The sequence below is a fragment of the Triplophysa rosa genome, linkage group LG11 (assembly GCF_024868665.1).
Source record: "Triplophysa rosa linkage group LG11, Trosa_1v2, whole genome shotgun sequence".
NCBI lineage: Eukaryota > Metazoa > Chordata > Actinopteri > Cypriniformes > Nemacheilidae > Triplophysa > Triplophysa rosa.
In genome coordinates, this window is record NC_079900.1 from 23,340,299 (window position 1) to 23,361,773 (window position 21,475).

A 21,475-nucleotide genomic window follows, 5' to 3' on the forward strand; every position below is an offset into this window, starting at 1 on the left:
ATTTTTATAAACGAAATAAGTTTTAGGAGATTTCGTCAAGCTAATGTAAATCTGCGGCTGTTGAATGACGGACAGTTGCGGGACGCTGCTGATAGGCGGCGCACTTTAAAAGCGCAAAGTTCTGTCCGTCTCCAAGACAACAAGTACATGTGACAGGAATGTTTATGTGAGGGATAGCCTATAGTAGGACGTTTGACACTGAGGAATTTCGTTGATCAAAAACACATTTTTTGTTTTCCCTCTCTCTGTGCATTTCTGACAGGATCTAAACAAATGCACAACATTGTTCCTCCAGGCTACTAATACACAGCCTCCTCCTACTACGATGAAGGCTACCTCATGAATATTAATTACTCCGTGTAGCCGTTGCCTGGCAACTTGTCCGGAGCGTCCACTCGCGAACCTCATTACTATGCATGAGCAATCGCTTCATCATAGTAGGATTTGCTGTCCTTTCATGGATGGCAACAATGATCCGCTGCGTCGTGAAGAGTTGGATGTGAGTCGTGACTGATGTTCAGTACTTAACAGTTCAGGGACTCGAGCTGCTACTTGATTCTGAAATGAAGCTGAAGGAACACCACTCGTCTCATGACTTATTATGAGAAACTTTGCGTCGCTTTTACGGAGAGATCATCAGAGATGTCCACTACTGTGTTTCCAACTCTGCCCTCCACGAGCTCACTAGAGGATCAGAGGACAGTCTACGTGGGCGCATGTAAGCAAGTATTCGTGATTTCTTTTATAAGAACTGAGTTACTAAGCTGATGACGTTGTCACATTTTTTCGTTGTTTAAGATCAACTTTTTGCTTAAAATAATCTTTCAGTATCTGATTCTAAAATCGTTCTTATGGTGCTATTCATTAATGTCATGTATTTATGTAGATTTAATGCTTTCCAGATTTAAAAATCTTAAAGCATTATATTTGACCAATATTCCTGTTATTTTGATATTAGTTACATTTATTACACAATCAGAAGTTATAGACATGTTTTCAAAATATGAAAATATGACAAAATATGAATTCTGCAGGCATACATTGTATCAAAAAATGAATGGAGAGCAATAGAGAGGCAATTAATGCAGAGTATACTGTACATGGGAAATAATTAATAGCAGAATTAACACATGTCTGTTTTTTAGTCTGTTGTGTGGCGTTTTTTGTCTTGATTGTGGCGTTGCTGTGTATCGTGTACCGAAAGATTCCTGTCTGCTGCAAAAAGAGGGTTTATCGGGAATCTCGTACAGACATGGTAAGACCTGCTAAGGTGTCTCTCATAGAACTTTGAGATCTCAGTTATTTTGTTTTTCTCAGAATAAGGAGACAAAGCATGCGAATCTCCATTTCATTTCATTGCAGTTCATGAGAAGCAATTCAGATATTTAGTTGTGGTTTTTCTTTACTTTTAAACATAAAACATTTTATGACATTTACCAAATCTAAATGAAACGTATTACACAGCTGGTAAATGCTGGTCAGGTTACGTCAACAGTAAACAATGTGGTAAACGTGTTTTTTTTATTTTTTTTGCAAATGTAGAAGTTCTCCCACAATGTTTTCGGTACACTGCGCAAACATGGATTACATATTATCTTTCTTGTAAGGGTCTGCACACTGATTCATCATGAATTCAACCAAACAATATGACTCAGCTCAGGACACTGTTAACTTCACATAGAACATTATGCAAAGCAAGCAGGACAGGAAGCAACGTAAGCAAGAATAAACAAAAACTAAAAATGAAAAGCTTTTATTTTTCTAGAGTTTTATTCTAAGAAAATCATCAGCAATAAATTTAAACCATTTTAAAGATTGTCAAAAGTATCATACATCTGGGAATCTTGACTGTTGACCACAAGCACAAGTTGTCCAGATTCATGCAGGTCAGATCTTTGAGTATGGAAACATCTAAACAAACAGTTAATTGTTAGTGACGACTACAGATCAAAACAGTGTCATCATCATCAGCCTGACTATGATAAAGCAGAGTGTTTTACAAAAATAAAACAGTCAGATACTAAGCTGCCATCCGCACATCTCTCACCCCGCGTACATTCATTGATGCATGCTCAAGATGGGTAACACCTGGGTAACACCTAACAGGGTAACGTTCATACTCAGCACTTCCTTTTCCTGCTCTGTTTCTGTCGTGACCGTTCCCTGTGAAGGAACTTTAACCTTATCTTGGTTAACACAGGGAAGCCCCCTCCCCATGTCTATCTTCACCACACCATGATGTTTCTGCATTTCCTCTGTGATCTGTTTCCTCTCATCGTAGAGGAGTTTCTTCAACGTTCAGAACTTGTGGAATTTAATAAACGTCCTTCTAGTCCAGTTTAGTCGGAGACAACGTTATCCATTCATACTGGGTTGATGTCCATGAAACATGTCAGCAGTGCGGGGCTATTAAAACAAAGTTGCATTCGACCGACCTGACACAGCTCAATCTGTGGCCTGAGTTCGGGGCCAACTGTTTTATTATTTTGGTGATGCTTGTGGCATAGAGATACCATTCACTGTAATGTGGATGTGTTCGTGACTTGGTTTAAAAATGGGTCATTATTGAAAAAATATGTGTTTATGTGTACACTGTGTATGACAAAATGTGTCTTTAATAAGTTAATTGAGTAATACAAACAAATTTCTTCTCCATTACCGACTACTGACTAATTGTTAATATATTTATTGAAATATCAAGAATTGACCCATATTGACATAAACTACTACAAATTTGGTATTTTGGCAAGTTGTTCATTTGACTCATTTTGATACCCATATATTTTCCTTCTGAGCTATTTGCTCCATCACTGATCATTAGTGTTTTGGTGCGGGTAGGTGAGACTCGGAGGAGACAAAGGTTGTAGTTTAGGTCAGGCACTGCAAAAGGCACACTGCTGAAGAGGTCCTCCCCCGACTTCAGGCCTGATTTTACACGCTTTTGGTTTTTCACACATTTCAAACAATAGAAAGTCTCTATTTTGGCAGTCTCCGAGACTGTTGAAAGTGAAAACCAGCGAGGGAAGGTGACCCTTGACCTCACTTTTACTAAACGTGTCTCTCTGAGTCCCGGGTGGGAGGGGTGATGGGAAAGGTCAACATACGTCACAGTGAGTGATGTCAGGATCTCTGCCATGTGGAGTCTTTATGGACTGATAAAAGTGAACAGTCTTTATCCCATAGGCTTGTGACGTCACATTCTAGGAAACTGAAATAAAAGACTACAGTGTGCTTATTTATTTAGTATTGAATCAACCAATATCAACTCCAAAAGGATAAAGATACTGTATCATCAACTCAATAAACGCTCTACAAGGACATAATAGTTGCTGTAGGTTTGGGGAGATGTTGGGTGTATTCAAAATAATGAATGTGGCTTAGAAAATATCACAAAAAGAAACAGTTAAATTAACTTAATAAAATATTTTAAAAGCATTTAACAGATTTTTTCAGTGGGGCACATAAAAATGGATTTAAGTTTATTTCATGAAAAAAGTTTGATTTTAATATACACTTAATATTTTTGGTGAATTCTATTAGAAATATTTGAGTTACTCAGACTTACTTCATTTTTTTGACTTACCATTTAAACAGTATATTTCATTGATTTTACAGCTTTAAAATTTACTCACTTTTTTGAGTGCAAATTGTTTCACAAAAAATAACCACTTTTTTTTGTTGTTGCAAAAACACTGTGCACTAAAACAGATTATTTGCTAAATTGATAATACAATCTGCTATGTTGTTAACATGTACAACCAGTTTATCCAATACGGATAAACTAATTAATTTTCATTATTCTCTGTGGTGATTCTGATTAAACAAAAAAAGGTTTTAAAGATTTAAGTCCATTTTTAAATACAAATGTTACATTTTCATTACAATACCATAATCAAGCTTTTTACACATTAATAAAATGATTTTTAAAAATAATTTCACAAATCTTAATAGTCAGGAAAATATTTCTTTTTTTGTTGAATTTCAGATTTTTACATAAAATGTGATTTGGACGTGGAATTTTGACCCATAAAAAACATAGACTACTATATTTACATATACTTTGGGATTTTGGGATATCTGGGGCATTTTAGTCCCTCTTGGTGGCACTTTCCGTCCAGTCCTGATTTATTTCTCTTGTCCAGCATGTATCGGGCCACCAGCGCACTAATGACTGAGTTGTCGTGCTGTCCGGGTGACATATGGGCCTGTAAAATGAAGCACGATCGTTAAGTAGTACCTGCCACAGAAACAAGGGTGCCAAACACAGGCGGCCCTTCAATCACACCAGTGTGGGGTTTGTTACTCAGCACCCTGATGACGCAGTAAGACACTGTATTGTCCCAGGACACAAAGACTTCTATTTAGGTTGGGGTAATCACAGAGTGTCCGGCTGGGCTGGAGGAATTCCTCAGGGTCCGCCTGCCTAATCTAGCTGTGGATGGGAGGGGAGGCAGAGGAGGAAGTTGCTTGGTGGTCCACTCTTAAGCAACGTAATTTACGACCGTCCAGAGGTCTAAGTCACTGCACGAGTAGAAAGAGGAGGAGAGACATGACGGAAACAAATGAAGAGGCGCTTCGGCTGTAGAAACATTGTAACTTGATGGTTTCATTATCTGATGGGGAATCAATCAACCATCACACAGTGACGCCCAACACATCACACGTTCAGCCATGCAAACTATAAACTATCATTTGAAAAAGGTTATTAACAGTGATGCACAGAAATATCCGAATATCACAAGATTTGTGTTTGATTTAACAGGAAGCTCCTCCTCAGTACTACAACAGCAGACAGACTCTTGTTGCTGATATGGAGCAAACACGTGACACGGGTCATGATAATGTCAGCGCACAGGTACGCATTTTCACCTGTGTCCTTCAAATTCTACATTTGATAAATGAAATACTTCTAGCTTGTGTTTTGTTTTGTGTGTGGTGGTCAGGCGGGGTCTTTGTTCCTCATTGGTGTGCCCAGCAGTTACTATCTTTCCTCGCTGGAGCCTCCTCTTCCTCGCCTGCCCTCCTACGAGAGCGTGCGCAAGAAAGACAGACAACGGCAGATCCACATGATGATAGCCGACCGCTTTGGCCTGAGCGGACCTATCGTGTCTGAGGTGACTTATGATTTAAAGGGGTGATATGACATGGCTAAAACAAATATTATGGTTCGTTTTAGATGTAATGCAATGTGTATACACGATTTAAGGTTCGAAAACGCTGTATTTTCCACATACCGTGCATGTTTGTATCTCCTCTTTGCCCCGCCTCTCTGAAACGCGCAGATTTTTTACAAAGCTCATGGCTCTGAAAAGCGAGGTGTGCTATGATTGGCCAGTTAACCAGTGCGTAGTGATTGGTGGAATACTGCAAGCGTGTGAGGGAAATGTAACGCCTCTTACCATATTTGGAACATCAGGTTCCAAAGCAATTGTACTGACAGGTACGCCCACCTTACTTGCGTATACATTTGGGCGGTCTTAGTCAAATCATACCATGAACTGACGTAGATTTGTGGGGGTGTGGTTACACGAGGCGTTTCAGGCAGGTCTGGGTGAGCATTCGCTTTTAGATAGAATGCATCTTTTGTTCCCACAGTTTCGTTTTTGCAATTTTACGTGTCTAATACATGCATGGGCAACTTATAACACATCAAAGACACAGAAAAACACGTGTTCGTGCCATATGACCCCTTTAATGGTTTTCTATGGTTTGACTGTCCTCATTGTTTATTTTTGAAAAACAGAATTGTTTCACAATAAAAATGTACCCAAAAATCTATTTGGATCTTAAAAATGCAGGTTAAGGTACATACGGAATATATAGGCGGTAATGTTTTCCATAAGCCTGTTTAAACAGGCTTTTTGGGGACCCGTAATACATTTAAATCATGTCGATTTGTCAGCCATTCAACCACTTACAAAAGCAACCATTAGCCTCCCTATTATAACAATTTCATCTCTTAGCGGTGTGTGTCCCCACGGTAAACTGCTTGTCTGCAGGTGCAGTCTAATTGAACTTGAAACGAATAACAATTTGATTTTCAATATGAGGATAACCCTCAATTTTATGCTCAGTAATATGATCAGATTTGAGAAATGGATGCCATTCACCGCCACACAAACAGGCTCAGTATCATTGTCCTTCGTTGTTGCCGTGACGCATCAAGTGGCAAGTATTTCTTTGCTGTTGATTTTGTGGCAGAGAAACGCATGAGTACACATGATAATGGAAATTAAGGCACAACAAACATCATTTAGCTCCCGAAATGGAAAGGTAAACACTGGAGGAGAATACGGCTCATTGTCTGTCTGCCTTTGCCTTATTCATCTAAGTTTCAGTGGGTGGATCGATGGCTCACGGGGGTGTGTGACCAACCCATTAACCGTATTATTGAGCTTAATTAGCTTGCTGCCCATTTAAGGGCCGCTGTTAACATGAAAAACTCACTGTAGCAAATATTACAACATAAGTCAAAATATGAGAATATACTAGGATCACTTGAATATTGCACAACAAGCAAGTGCCAACAAAGTCAAAATATTACTGCGTTTAGACGCAAGCGTAGATTTGAATTGTATGTCACAATTTAGAAACACTTGCATGATATTGTGGTCAAATCTGCAAATTGTGCCAGGTCTTATTTAGAAGATGAAAGAAAGATGCATGACTCTAGTTGCTGTAGGGTAGAAGCTGAATATTAACTACAATTTGTTTAAATAAATGTTGAACACAGTATGAATTTGCAAAGCGCAAAGGTCTTTATCTTTGGGAAACATTAACCTTTACTGAATGACTGCTTACTGGACCAAGTCACAAAGGTCTTTAATATTCTGGTCTCTAAAATTGGATTCTGGTCGCTTCTTAAAGGAGTGATATGACACGGCTAAAACGAATGTTATAGTTTGTTTAGATGTAATGCAATGTATATACACGATTTTTTTCCACATACCATATAATATACCATATATCTCCTCTTTGCTCCGCCTCTCTGAAACGCGCAGATTTTTAACAAAACTCATGGCTCTGAAAAGCGAGGTGTGCTATGATTGGCCAGTTAACCAGTGCGTAGTGATTGGTGGAATACTGCAAGCGTGTGACGGAAGTGTAACGCCTCTTACCATATTTGGAACATCAGGTTCCAAAGCAATTGTACTGACTGTTGCGTATACATTTGGGCGGTCTTAGTCAACTCATACCACGAACTGACGTAGATTTGTGGGGGTGTGGTTACACGAGGCGTTTCAGGCAGGTCTGGGTGAGCATTCGCTTTTAGATAGAATGCATCTTTTGTTCCCACACTTTCATTTGTGCAATTTCACGTGTCTAATACATGCACAGGCAACTTAAAACACACCAAAGACACAGAAAAACAAGTATTCGCGCCATATGACCCCTTTAAGCATAAATCCCCATTTCATTATTCATCAGTAAAAAAAACTGTTTCATGTCTGGATAACATTAGTTTAACGTTGTTTAATGTTGATAATATGTTGAAATCTGTGACCGTAAATATGAACAAGCAAACACCACTAATATTACAAACAATGATCTCTCAATCGAATATAATTCATAGAACATCTTTCAAGGTTTGTACTTCTCAAAAATGTGTGACATGAATTGACCGTTGAAAAAAGTATTTCTCATGTGAAACTGTTCAATGGTCATTCATTTGGTTTAAGTCAAGCTTTATCTCTGCTTTAGCCACCTCCCACATACGAAGAGAGCATTCGTCAGTCCGTCCAGTCCATCGACGTCCCCTCTGATATCCTGACACCTGAAGAGCCTTCCCACGCTCCACCTCCAGCCTCTGAACCCTGTACAGATTTGCCTGCATATGAAGCTCTACCTCACATCACAGACTCGCAAAACCCCAGCGACACTGTTCATTAACACGGGACTCGTGGGAATGTAAAGAGAAAGACTGCAATCGGCTCTCAGTGTAAATGAACACAGTCATCATCGTCCTGACGTCCGATCGCTCGACTGATGGCCAGACCAACACTAGCAAAAACGTGGACGTCAAGTCGCTGTGTTTACAGAAAACTGCACAAGTAGGACGTGACTTGCTTATGCAGTACCTTGCACTACACTACCAGACGAGACAGACCACTACTTGAAAGAGGGAAGAGAAAAATGAGAAACAATATGAAACCCACAATGCAAAACAAAATGAACTCGTACTTTATGCATATTGTTCATCAAAATGCAAAAAACTTGAAAGACTGACACCACAAATCATGTGGCCTGTGATGTTATTGTTCAACACAGAGTTTCCACACTTAAAAAAGAGACATGCATGATAACCGGATGGGTTTATTATAAAAACTGTGCGAGAGAACATACTGTGCAAACACATTCACAAAGAGCAAATTTGATCTTTATTTCAGAGCTGAGCATACAGGATTTATATTTGATAATACATGACGTAGCATGATTTTTGTATCATGGGACCTAACGTAATATTATTTTCAGTGTAAAAACTCATTACATTTCGATTATGGACACTTTTTATGTTTACAATAAGATCAGGAACAGATTATAAAGTATTTAAGGTTCAATTTCATGTTATCTTTAACTTTTGCAGGCTGCATGTTCTTCAAAGTAGCTATTGATGTTCTGTTTGCACTAATAGGGATAAACAAGCCATGTTTCGATATAACAGGGAAGGTCTTTTCGTTCTCTGATCTTTAACATGTTTTCTAAATTCGTTTCTGTGTAGCTAGAACAAATTTTAGGCATGAATCATTTTAACCAAACTGTGCTTTGGTTTTTCTGTGAATGTATGTGTGTGTGTGTGTGTGTTGTTTTCTACACAACATGAATCATAAATTATGTTTGTCAAATCTTTCTTTTTCTAATGATCCTTTATGCATGTGCTCAATGTTTCCTTGTAAATAACTATGTCAAACACTGAGACTGTTGAAATGCGTTGTTTTAAAGTGTTTTAAACCCGTGCCTGTGGGGTTGAGTCACACCAAAGTTTGTTTCCCATTAGTTCTGGATTTTTTTCATTATTTTAAATACAGTACTCATAGCCAGAGAACTCAAACGTTTGCATACACAAACTAAATTCAAAAGACTTTCATGTGTATGGAGTTTGACTTCACATGTGTTCTCAATGTCCTCTGCGGACAGTTTTGCATCTTTCAAAAGCAGTTGTGAAAAATGTCCTTTGACAACCAGGCTCTGTTGATACAAACCTTAGTTGTAAATGTAAGGGAATTGTCAGTAAGGGTTTTCTTAACCTAAAGGGATAATGTGTTGTATTAAAGTTATTTATCGCAGTAATAAGTATATAATGATATGGGCATGATGGAATTCATTAAAAACAAAATAATGTTTTTTGCCTGACCACAGGGAACGTTATAGTGAAATTGTGCCCACTAGTGGTCATTTTATGAACTGACACCTCTAACCATTCTAACAGCTAATCACTAATTCTAGCTAATGGAAACACAAAGACTGAAAGTAGTTTGAAGTGTAGGTCTTCGGCTCTTATAGTGTGTTCTTCATTGTGCTGACAGATGTCTTAAAGACAACAGAGACGTGTCTTCTGTTCATTAAGCAGCACAGCTGGGGTCTGAATCTCAGCAGACATACAATGCAGACTGAGTGACATGTGTCAATCAGATGAGTACACGCTCAATGTGTCTTCCCTTCCTCTTTCCAATAGACATCAGGTCATTGGTCCTGTAAATGAGTGCTTATAAGGAGGATTTGAACAGGAAATGCTTGCTTTGTTTTTTGGCAAGTGTTTGGTTTTCTGTAATGTTTTTTATTCATTTTGACAGGCAACAGCAAATGTATCCTTGATTTCTGTAATCCTAAAGTTAACACAGTTTTTCATTTTTGTAGATACCGTTCATTATTTCAACATTAATAAGACGAATCTGATCCTATCAGATTATTTGCATGTTAGTTGTACTAAATTATCTGACAAAATTGTTTTAATGAACTTTAATTCTTTTTTAAAAGTGCTCTTTATTAACGTAATAAAAATGTATTACATTATTAATGTTTGCAAAAAACTAGTAACTTTTGCTGTGTGAGTGTGCTGGCTGGCGTCTTTTACCTCACTTTAAAACCTATAAAAATAAAAGCTTTAAAAACTAATAAAACTTTTTCGAAAAACCTTGAGCAAATCGTTGCAAAAAAAGTATTTTGCTTAATAGTTTCTTTTTTAAATATTTTATTTTGTTTTGCAATATTGTGTTATTTTACAAATAGGCTATATATGTGGCATAGATTTATGTCTTTTGTTTCCCACCAGGCAAAAACATAACCGTATTGTGAAGGTCATACTGTACATTTTCGTAAATAAATATAAAATTATCTTATTGGTTGGCCAATTTCAAAAGTAAAATAATAATAATTTATTAGAGTCACTGATATCCTTAATCAACAAATTTTTTTAAACATGCTGGTATTTTCATACCATATTTGTCATCTAGAGATGTAATTAATTAAATAAAAGCGAAAAGTCTCTGGCCACAACAAACATGGCGCCGCCTTCACGCCACATCCGCTTTCGGAAATACCCGAATCCTGTTCGCTCGTGTCCGGCTCCGTGAATTCATTGTATGTAAACAAGGTCAAGCGTTCAATGCAGTATTCACTCGTCACACTTACTTGACGAGTTTATCTCTTGAGAACAATCCATCCAACACAGATACAGCACAAAGACAAGGTAGGACGATCATTGCGAAGATAAATATGTTGCAATGCATGCTGGTTTATTTTCTATAAGACTATTCTTGCAAACATTTTTCTTATATACGGCATGAAAGAGGAAGCATGGCATTGTTTACATATGTGTGAAGATCATTATGTATTGTGTTGACTCTAAAATGTCATTCAAGGGCATTGCCTCATCATTATACATGATGACAGTCAGATCTTGTGCAGTGCACTAAAGTCATGTGTCTGGACTGCTTTTACTGCCTCAGTCAAAAATTGTATTCCTTATGATGATACATTTTTATACAGTGTTTAGAGCTGCAGCATGCATTATCATTTTTAACAGATGTGCACAAAATGATGGCATGTATGGAATTCCTGTGAATAAAAAAATTCTAGAAAATGCCTTCAGAATGAAACAATAGTGTCATATTTTTGGTATGTTCAGTGATTAATTGAGTTGATAGACTTACAAAAGTATTTTTGCTTCTTTATTCATGTCTTATTATTACATGTTACATTATTACATGTTGAACTGTGTTAGAGCATCTGTTTGGATAATCCTCCACAAGACTGATCACATGCTGACTGTACCTGCTGATCAGAGCCGTGCGTGTGTCTCACGTTCCTTCTATGTCCACTGGCTCTTATCTACATTTAAATAAAAGACAAGTAGGTTTTAAATGCCCCAAAACCATGTTCCGTAAACATCAGAACAATTGTTTATCATACTGTTGACCATGTGGTTTTGTGTTGTATCAACACTTAAATCTTACAGGTATTGAGGTCAAGGGTAAGGTGTCGACTTGAATTTCAAGTTAATCATTTATCTGTTGTGAAAGTGTTGGGTTGACATTTATGTTCCTACATAAGTGTTTTTTTAAACCAGCAAAAGAACGTGACAAGACCAATATTTTTGGATTGTTCTGTCTCTGACTTTCTAGTAACCACGAACCTTGAAAGGTCAAGACTTTTTTATGCCAAAATGATGCTGTTATTTTTTCTCTTCAAGGATTTTTTCGAGCACCAGCAAAGATGATGCAGTGTCTTCAGTTTCTGGTTGAACCAACTAAGAACGTCACCATCAAGTTTAAGGTACCTTCTTACTTCAACAAGCTTTTTTGGAAAAACAAAATGATAAAATAGTGTTTGTAGCAATATAAACTTATACAATATACAACAATATACAACAATATACTGGCATAATGGAGTTTTGTCCCTCTTTTGTTTCCTTAAGCACAAAAGTGAGATACAGTAAATGGCTTTTTTGCTGGTCATTATGATGTCAGTAGCTGTGAGTCAGAGAGATTTTCTGCTTATTCTGTCATCATTTACTCACCTTCGATCTGTATAAATGTCTTTGTTCTGATGAACACAGAGAAAGATATTTGGAAGAATGCTTGTAACCAAACAGATCTTGCCCCCCATTGACTCCCATAGTAGGAAAAATTACTTTATCTATTTTATTTTTGTTCTGTTGAACACAAAAGAAGACATTTTGAAGAATGTAGGACAGCAAACAGTTCTGGGGCACTTTTGACTACCATTGTATTTTTTCCTCCTATGGGAGTCAATGGGGGGGCAAGATCTGTCTGGTTAAGCGCATTCTTCCAAATATCTTTCTCTGTGTTTATCAGAACAAAGACATTTATACAGATTTGGAACAACTCGAAGGTGAGTAAATGATGACAGAATTTTCATTTTTGGGTGAAGTATCCCTTTAACTGGATGCAAGAAAAACACAAGAAGTAGAACGCGTTACGCATGAGCCGCATTTCAATTAAAACGCTCTTTTATAAATAAACATCATTTACACTCATTTTAAAAGTCTTCTGTCAAACGCAGAAGGAGGTGTTAGACAGAATATCTGAGCAGCTCTTTTCCACCCTTATGAAAATAATCACCGATTTTTTAATGGCCAGGAGTTTCGTAAGAAGTCGAAGAATGAGAAGCGAGAACCTCTGGATGAGAGCCAGCAGTTCATTGTGAATCTAGCGCAGGATCTGCGCAGAGTTTGTCAGGTACGGACACAGGTCTACCATTAAACATCACATATGATGATGATCATGCACATATTCACTGAGACATGAACTCATGGATGTTGTCATGATGGTTGTAGAGGTCGGAGGTGTTGGATTATATCTCCAGCTGTGAAGATGTTTGGCCCATCCTCACCTGTAGGGCCGTCATTCTGGAGTGTGCTTCTGTGTTAGAGAGCAAGGTACTGAATGTTAAACTTCATCCCAACTGAGTTTAAAACATTTTTCTGAAATGCGATGCAAACAACCAATTAGAATGTATTTGATAAATGAATGTGTGATTACGTCTGATCATATTTATTCATCATTTAATACTGCTTTCAAGTTCTTCTGAGAAGTAACTGCAACATGATATCTATTTAAGAGATTATGATATATCGAAGAGAATTGTACGTATAGTTACCAACTCGCATCGCGCTTTACACAACATGTACAGTTACTGTGCGTGGTTCTGGTCCAATGAGATTTTACTGTGCGCGGGGCTACCCATAATGTCAAAAGGAGAAAGTGATTGACAGAATGTCCTGGCACACAATGCCAGTTTCAACTGGTTAGAACTAAAAATCTTAACATGGGGGAATACTGGTTCACTTGATGCTGCTGCGATACACGAAGGCTCCCGCTGGAGGAGGGGCTTCTCATTGCAGTGCATTCTGGGATTGCATATTGTGAGCACATGTTGAAATCAGACAAAAAAAATACAGAGCTGGAATCTCATCCTGTATTGTTGTAACAGAAGAGACCAATGCAGACAGACAGATGGCCAGAGATAAGTGACTGGAAAGATCTGGATTTGACCGGTGAGCAGAACGTTGAGAGTGCCAAGAGAGTCATTCTTACCTGGACCAAAGACCTGAGAGCCCAACCTGAGGTACACAAACACTTATCTTCCATCCACAGCCATTTTATAATCTGAGGACAGGTGCTAATATACTGTCGATGTATTGGTGTAGATAGTCATGTGTTCGCTCTCACTTTATAGCAAAGTGTGTGGCCTGGAGAGCGGCTGGTGGTGGCTTTGGATGATTTTGAGAATCACTGGAGAAGAGGACACTTGGCTACTCTTCAGTCGGCCATGGAGCTGGTGTTCTGGGCTCTCCTCAACAAAGAACTAGACAAGGTTCAGCAAAAATAAAATGAAGTCCCATGTACATTCAGTGCATTAGCTGCTTTATTGTCACAACAAATGTATTTATTTGTCTTATTTCTTTGTTTGCTTAGGAGAACATTCCCCAAAAGTGGCTTATGTGGAAACAGAGGAGCCAAAACGTCGGTCAGATCATCTCTTTGGTGTCCTAAATATCATGAGAAATTTAATGTAGTGAGCAATACGTGTCCGGTAGTATGGACATTTTACGCAGGGTATTCCAAATGGCAAATTCTAAGTATCTTTAAAATGTCTTTATATTGTTATATTTTTATTTCAATTTTATTTTGTGTTTTTATTCAGGCGCCGCCCCCTATATTCCTTACACATGTGAGTTACCTGCTTTTGGTCTGTCCACCTGAATTGATATTTCAGACAACTTTAAAGGGATATTTTACACAAAAATACAAATTCTGTAATTTCGTTACTGCACTCTCATGTCGTTCAAAACCTTCAGTGAAACACAAAAGAAGATATTTTGATAAACGTGGTTTTGTGTTCATACAATGGAAGTCAAGTGTTGTTTGGTAACTAACATTTTTCAAAAAATCTTCTTTTGTGTTCTGCAGAGGAAAAAAAATCACACAGGTTTGGAATGACATGAGGGTGAATAAATGATTTTAATTTTTCGTATCATTTTAAGGTAACTGGACAGTAATAAGACTCACATTGATCTGTTTTCTTTTATTCAGTGTGGCACTGGATCTGTGATGTCGGAGGTAAGGCATTGGCTCTGTTCTAAAATTTAGTGAGTTTTATTGTTGTCTAGTGTCTTGATAGACAGCCCCCTACCTAGGCAACATATAACTCAGGCAGCAACTCTGCATCATACAAACATTACCATGTTGTCAAGACAATGGCACAAGACTCTAATAACAATAAAACACGTCACATACAACTAACAGTTTATTTAATTAGATTAATTTTAATTATACAACGAAATCATGTTTTTCACTATTGCAATGCATTATGGGATTGCATGTGATGCAGACTTAGCATATGGCCTAAAGTAGGGCTGGGCGATATGGCAAAAAAGTAAACGCGATAGTTTTTTTCTATATTGATCGATAACGATATTTATTTCGATATATATTTAATTTAAAAAATGTATTTAAAAGAATCTATTTTAAATACAGTTTATTAACAAAAGTTAACCTTTAACCAGTTAAAATTCAATTAAATGAATGCACTGTTGCAACACAGAGGATATTAGGCCATAAACAACATGTACCAGTTCATTCAGTCTCATTTTGACTCAATTGACTCGTTAAGTAAAGGCAGTGTTCATTCACTACATTCAACCAATGAAAGGGCTCCGTTACTGTGTACATTCGAACGCTATTGGCTCAGCACCTGCGCACATACATAACGCTGCAATAATGTCTTGCTCGAGTAGTGGGATTCATTCAATGTATTCCGTGAACCTTAAAGTAGTGATGGGAAGTTCGGATCATTTTACTGACTGGGATCTTTGAGTCTCGTTCAACAAAATTAACGAATCTTTTTTCGAGTCATATCGTTCATTTCGTTCATTTTAGCAAAATATAATTAAAATGTTACATGTTACTTTCCTAACACATCTACTACTTATGCAATATGGAGGACTAAACCTGCAAAAATTATAAATAAATGAATGTATAAATAAATAAATATATAAACGAATAAATGTAATAATATGAAAATAAATACAGGAATGAATGGTTTGATAAAACAAAATAATTCGTTTTAGCTATTATTGATCTTAGCTTTAACTTTTCTTTTCATTTTTTAAATTGATTTATTATTTTTTGTGTCCATTTTTTATTATTATTATTTTTTTTAGATTATTTTATTTATCATTTCCTTTTATTTTTACATTTATTTATTTATACGTTTATTTATTTTTATATTTATTTATTATCGCATGTATTTATTTCCACTTTTATTTATTTATTCTTGAATTTATTCTTACTTTTTTGTGTCTTGTATGATAATTAGATGGGTTGGTCTTGCCTACTATTGGTTCAGCTAGATTGAAGCTTTGATCGATTACTCTTGACTTGTTTTGGACTAACGTCACGTCACTCACTGATCTTTGCTTCGTGTATAACGTTAAGTAACTATGGCGGGCGCACAATTAGCTAGAGAGTTACAGCATTTAGCCAATGAAGTCGATAACCATGATCAAATGACTTGTGTCATTTAGATTAGGTGCCTTATTGAGTGTTTATTACAGATTGACGGCGAGATAAATGACAAAGTTCTTCAAAATCTGTGCGAGTCAGGGGGTGCTAAGGTGGTGACCAAGTTCCGGTTACAGGTCCTCTGCCAAAGAGGTGCATGAACGACCTCAGCAGATTCGTCGATTCTGAAAGCACAAGACGACTTGATATTAAGATGTCTAATAAACACAGACTTTCTTGTTACATTATTTTGACATTTTTGTTAAGATTGCAAATTATGGTATGATCGCCCGTAACGGCTGAAGCGAGGTGAAAAAATAAATAAAGCGATTTGACACGGGATTCGTACCCACAATAAAGCGAGGCAGCGTGTCACTACGGTAACAATCACACTAAGCTATTTCGCAAGCTAGCTGCTGGGATCTTTGCAATAATATCAAGATGTCACACAACAATATGCAGCTGGATGAATCAAGGGAATATGCCCGTTTTAACTTGTGACCTCTGTGTTATTTATCTCTTATGGAATGTAGTTTACGAGTACCGTTTAGTAACCACGTCTTTTTAGAAGGAATGGTTTCCATTTGATGGCCCCTGTAGTGAAAGAACGATGCTCATTACTACCGTGTTAACTTGTGACTTAAGTTCACTATGTCTCAATTCATTTACATTATGTTACATCATGTTACATTAAATCTTTACGCTTTTTCTAACCGAAAGGCTGCTTATAACTTCACTTTGACAAGCGTTAGCTGCGACTTTATCACTAGTTAAACCTTATTACATTTGTGCTTTATGATTTTCACCAGTTGAACTGTAACGCCACCATAGCACCCTCTGACTCGCACAGACTTTGAATGTGCTGCAAAGAGGCTAACAACCGAGGGAGAACTTTGTCATTTATCTCGCCGTCAATCTGTAATAAATCATCAATAAGTGCATCTAATCTGAATGACACATAGTCATTTGATGCATGGTTATCGACTTCATTGGCTAAATGCTGTAACTCTCTAGCTAATTGTGCGCCCGCCATAGTTACTTAACGTTATACACGAAGCAAACGATCAGTGAGTGACGTGACGTTAGTCCAAAACAAGTCAAGAGTAATCGATCAAACGCTTCAATCTACGCTGAACCAATAGTAGGCAAGACCAACCCATCTAATTATCATACAAGACACAGAAAAGTAAGAATAAATCAAGAATAAATAAATAAAAGTGGAAATAAATACATGCGATAATAAATAAATATAAAAATAAATAAACGTATAAATAAATAAATGTAAAAATAAAAGGAAAGATAAATAAAATAATCTAAAAATAAAAATAATAATAATAAAAATAATTAAAAATGGACACAAAAAATAATAAATCAATTTAAAAAATGAAAAGAAAAGTTAAAGCTAAGATCAATAATAGCTAAAACGAATTATTTTGTTTTATCAAACCATTCATTCCTGTATTTATTTTCATATTATTACATTTATTCGTTTATATATTTATTTATTTATACATTTATTTATTTATAATTTTTGCAGGTTTTGTCCTCCATATGCATCTTATGGTAACAACCTAACTATCTAACATCTAAACTACTATGATTGTTAAAATATGATCGAAAAAACACATTTGTGATGACGTCAGACTCAAACACGTTGCGAACGTCGTACACGATCCGGATGCCTGCACGATCCGTTCTGCGCATGCGCATAATGACGTAGTAACAACTCACGGTTTCCCTACACTATTGGTATCAAGCATCGATGAAACACTTGACGGCTAGACGGCACAACTGGCGGCATATTTTTGTAGGCTACATCGTGTTTTTCATTTAACAGTTCACGCGGGTCTATTTTGATGTTTTAAAATGTAGCTTACGCTATGCATTACGATGTGTTTACGTGGTTGCCAATCCAAAATAATAAAGGAGTTGTTACATGAACATACACGATTTTGGTTACATGTGGAATAAAGTCTGAGTCTTGAGAGTCTGTCACTGCAAACCTTCAGTTTCCTCCATACTCCCCTTTGCGATTCATTGCTGCATGGCATTAGGCCTACTTAACTTGCGTGTTTCGATCTGAGGTCAGTAGTATTGTCAAAGACGGTTTTTATTAAAAGCTGCTAATATTAGTTAACTTTAAATCGACTCGTTTTGTATTAGTATGGGTCTATATATAGGCTAATATATCTATCTATATAATCTAAATGAGGAATAATCCCTTCAATGGTGTTTACAGAACACAATAAGGAACATAATATGCATTTCTGCCTAGACTATCTGCACTTACATGAAGAAAGAACTACAAACAAGTCTGGGGAAACGTTACAGAGTATTTCAACGCATAGTGTGCACACAGAAGTGACATGAGACCAGAGGTGGACAGTAGTGAAAGTCGCGGTACAAAGGTGCTCAAGCGTGGAACAGATCGTGCAGTGTCGTCGCTAAACAGAATTATCTACTACGTCATTATGCGCATGCGCGGACGGATCGTGCAGGCATCCCGGATCGTGTACCGACACACCTGTTATCTGACAAGCTCACCACACCTCTTATCTGACAAGTCCTCGGGTTTGACTCCTTCGTTCATCACGTGACAGCGTCGTAAGCTAAACCAATGCAGTCAGAGCCGGAAAGAGAATTGAGTAGTTCACCTCTCGAGTCTTCGGGTTTGACTCCTTCGTTCATCACGTGACAGCGTCGTAAGCTAAACCAATGCAGTCAGAGCCTGAAATAGAATTGATTAGTTCACCTCTCGAGTCTTCGGGTTTGAATCGTTCGTTCTTCTTGAATTCCAGTACAGGACCCATAGAATGTTGCGCAATGCGCATGCGCGACTGAACGAATCACTCCCTAAGACGACTTATTCTTCCCGAGTCACATTAAAGATTCGTTCAAAATGAATGAATCGTTCATGAACGACCCATCACTACCTTAAAGACATCTCACATAAACTGTAGTACATTTCTTTAATCATGCAAGCATCTTACATACAAGGTTCAATATTTTAATGTGCACACAAACTCACTTCATTACATCTCTAATCTGTACAGGGCAGCGCTGGTTTGTTTCATATGCACCAGCTCATGTAAGCAGATATGTTAACGATGGATATAAAAACGTTTGTGCTTGAGTTTCGAAGTAACTCGCTTGCAATTGCGCCTCAAGTTTGTTTTGTTTAACCGGCGATTGCGAAAAAAAAATAAGACACTTGATAAACCGCGTGATGACAACTCGAGGTTAGTTTCACTTTTGTTTCCGCTTCCAGTAATGTTTTCCTCCTCATATCGAGTTTTCTTTGCCAAGTACAGTATGAAATGGACTTTGTACTTGGACGCGCATGATAAAAGCTGCACGCTGACTGACTGTTGTTGCGTTTATTTCTGCGTTCTGTTAAATTGTAAGATTAATCCATATCGAGTCAAAATGCCAATAGCTTATCATCGTTTTTGAAATACATTCTATAGCGATTCGATATGATATCGTTTATCGGCACAGCCCTAGCCTAAAGATAGTTTCTTAGAAGTCTGCGCAATATTTTTGGAACAGCTGGACTAAAAGCATGCCTGTCATGTCCTAAGTAGGCTGTTCCCCACGCTCTAAAAATCGTTGGGTCAAAAATGGACAAACCAAACTGTTGGGTTAAAAGACTATGGTTATATTTGACCCAACAATAGGTTAAAACAACCCAGCATTTTGGGTTGAAATAACCCAACGGTTGGGTTTGTCCATTTTTCAGCCACTGCTGCGTTGAAATAAACCAACATTTTTTAGTTTTTCAAGTGTAGGTTTTGGTGAATGTAGTTTATTCAATTGAAAGCTCTGTCATGTTTATTCATTCCATCATAGTGAAGGTGACTCTTGATCTGGACACAGCCAACCCTGACCTGCTGATCTCTGAGGATGAGAAGCGCATGCGCTGCGGTTTCGACCGCAAAGACGTGCCCAACTACCACCAGCGCTTCGATGGCTGGTGGTGCGCAGTTGGAACCGAAAGTTTCAGCTCTGGTCGCCATTACTGGGAGGTCGACGTTGGAGAAATGGACTGGCGTGTCGGTGTGGCCAAAGAGTCGGCCTTGCGTAAGGGCTTCAAGTCCCTGAACACCGATACCGGTTACCTGACCCTACGCTTGGAGCGCGGCACGGAGCTGAAGGCTCTGACCGTGCCGTTCACCTCCCTGCCTGCCACCACCCTTCCCCGCAAGGTCGGCATCCACCTGGACTTCGACGAGGGCCAGCTGTCCTTCTACGACGTGGAGAGACGCTCTCACATCTACACCTACAACGAGACATTCGATGATAAGCTCTTCCCACTCTTCGGTACGGTGGAGATCGTGAAAGACCTGGTGATCAAATGGCCTGTGGACAGGAGCCACTACGTGTGTCCCAGCATGTGCCAGTGGGTTTGAGACCTCTCAGGTCGAACCAGAGCCCAGTGCTTAATCTCTAGACCAGTGGTTCTCAACTGGTGGATTGTGATCTAGGGATGACACACTTTTTCTGATTGGGTCGCATACAGCAGGAGACAAAAACGGTAGTAAACGCGAACAATAAAATACAGCTGACAATATTAGTGATGGATCCCAATGGTCAAATAATCCACCATCCATCCAGAACCATGTTGATGTTGCTATGGTGATATTTCATCAATAAATCCATTTAAAACTATTATAATTGATCTCTGCAGTCTGTTTAATTTTAATACTCTTAAAATATTATTTTATTGCACTTTAAGTTGTTTCAGGCATTTTTGTTTAGTTTTTTATGCAAAACGATTTCAGTAGCGTTCTAACCTTGTTCAATGTAAAATCTTGGTCCTGAAGCAAACCCAGTTGAGAGCCACTTGTCTTAGAAGTCTTATTAGTATTAGCAGTAGAATAACTGGGCCATGTTAGTTTATCACTTCTTAGTGATTGATTCATAGCCGAACATAATTCCATCCAAGTATTGTAAGATCTGTTTCGCTACTGCTTCTGTGTGTAATGTGTTCACCTGCCCTGTTCGCACTTTCATATTCATCTGACAATCTTAAATTATGTCAAGAAAATGCACTTTATGTGAATAAATGAATGACTTCAAGTTTGCTGTAGTGTGTTGACTCTTGTTTTCTCATATAGACGGTTTCATCTTAACAACGTAAACAAACGTTACTGCGCATGCGCACTTTTGTGAACGCAACTGAACTTCTGGTACACGTTCACAAACAACAGAGTGCCTGTAGATTATTTCTGATAACAATCAAAAGAAGCCTAGAAGAACTGTTAAATGGCTAAACTTGTCTCTCCAATATTTTGAATTTAGACTGCCATACCAAGCAAAACCACTGGATGTCAATGTAGCATACGGTTTGTTTAAATGTGTCAAAACAACAGGACTCATTCAACAAATAGTTTATTTAATAAAATGAACATACAACAAAATTCAACAAATCGTTTATTTAATACAAGTAT

The 21,475-nt window shown here is 37.7% G+C and overlaps 2 protein-coding genes across 2 annotated transcripts; both read left to right on the plus strand.

Annotated features, from left to right (window-relative positions):
* Nucleotides 1-471: 471 nt before the first annotated feature.
* Nucleotides 472-9,980, plus strand: si:ch73-364h19.1 (uncharacterized). Its single transcript, XM_057344936.1, has 5 exons — nt 472-718; nt 1,146-1,255; nt 4,763-4,855; nt 4,944-5,114; nt 7,702-9,980. The coding sequence occupies exons 1-5, from the start codon at nt 592-594 to the stop codon at nt 7,888-7,890; spliced, it is 690 nt and encodes a 229-aa protein (XP_057200919.1). The 5' UTR covers nt 472-591; the 3' UTR covers nt 7,891-9,980.
* Nucleotides 9,981-10,507: 527 nt separating this feature from the next.
* Nucleotides 10,508-21,120, plus strand: si:ch211-120g10.1 (butyrophilin subfamily 3 member A3). Its single transcript, XM_057347059.1, has 10 exons — nt 10,508-10,687; nt 11,690-11,772; nt 12,600-12,698; nt 12,797-12,898; nt 13,453-13,587; nt 13,699-13,836; nt 13,938-13,989; nt 14,167-14,193; nt 14,556-14,582; nt 19,875-21,120. The coding sequence occupies exons 2-10, from the start codon at nt 11,713-11,715 to the stop codon at nt 20,432-20,434; spliced, it is 1,200 nt and encodes a 399-aa protein (XP_057203042.1). The 5' UTR covers nt 10,508-10,687; nt 11,690-11,712; the 3' UTR covers nt 20,435-21,120.
* Nucleotides 21,121-21,475: the final 355 nt, after the last annotated feature.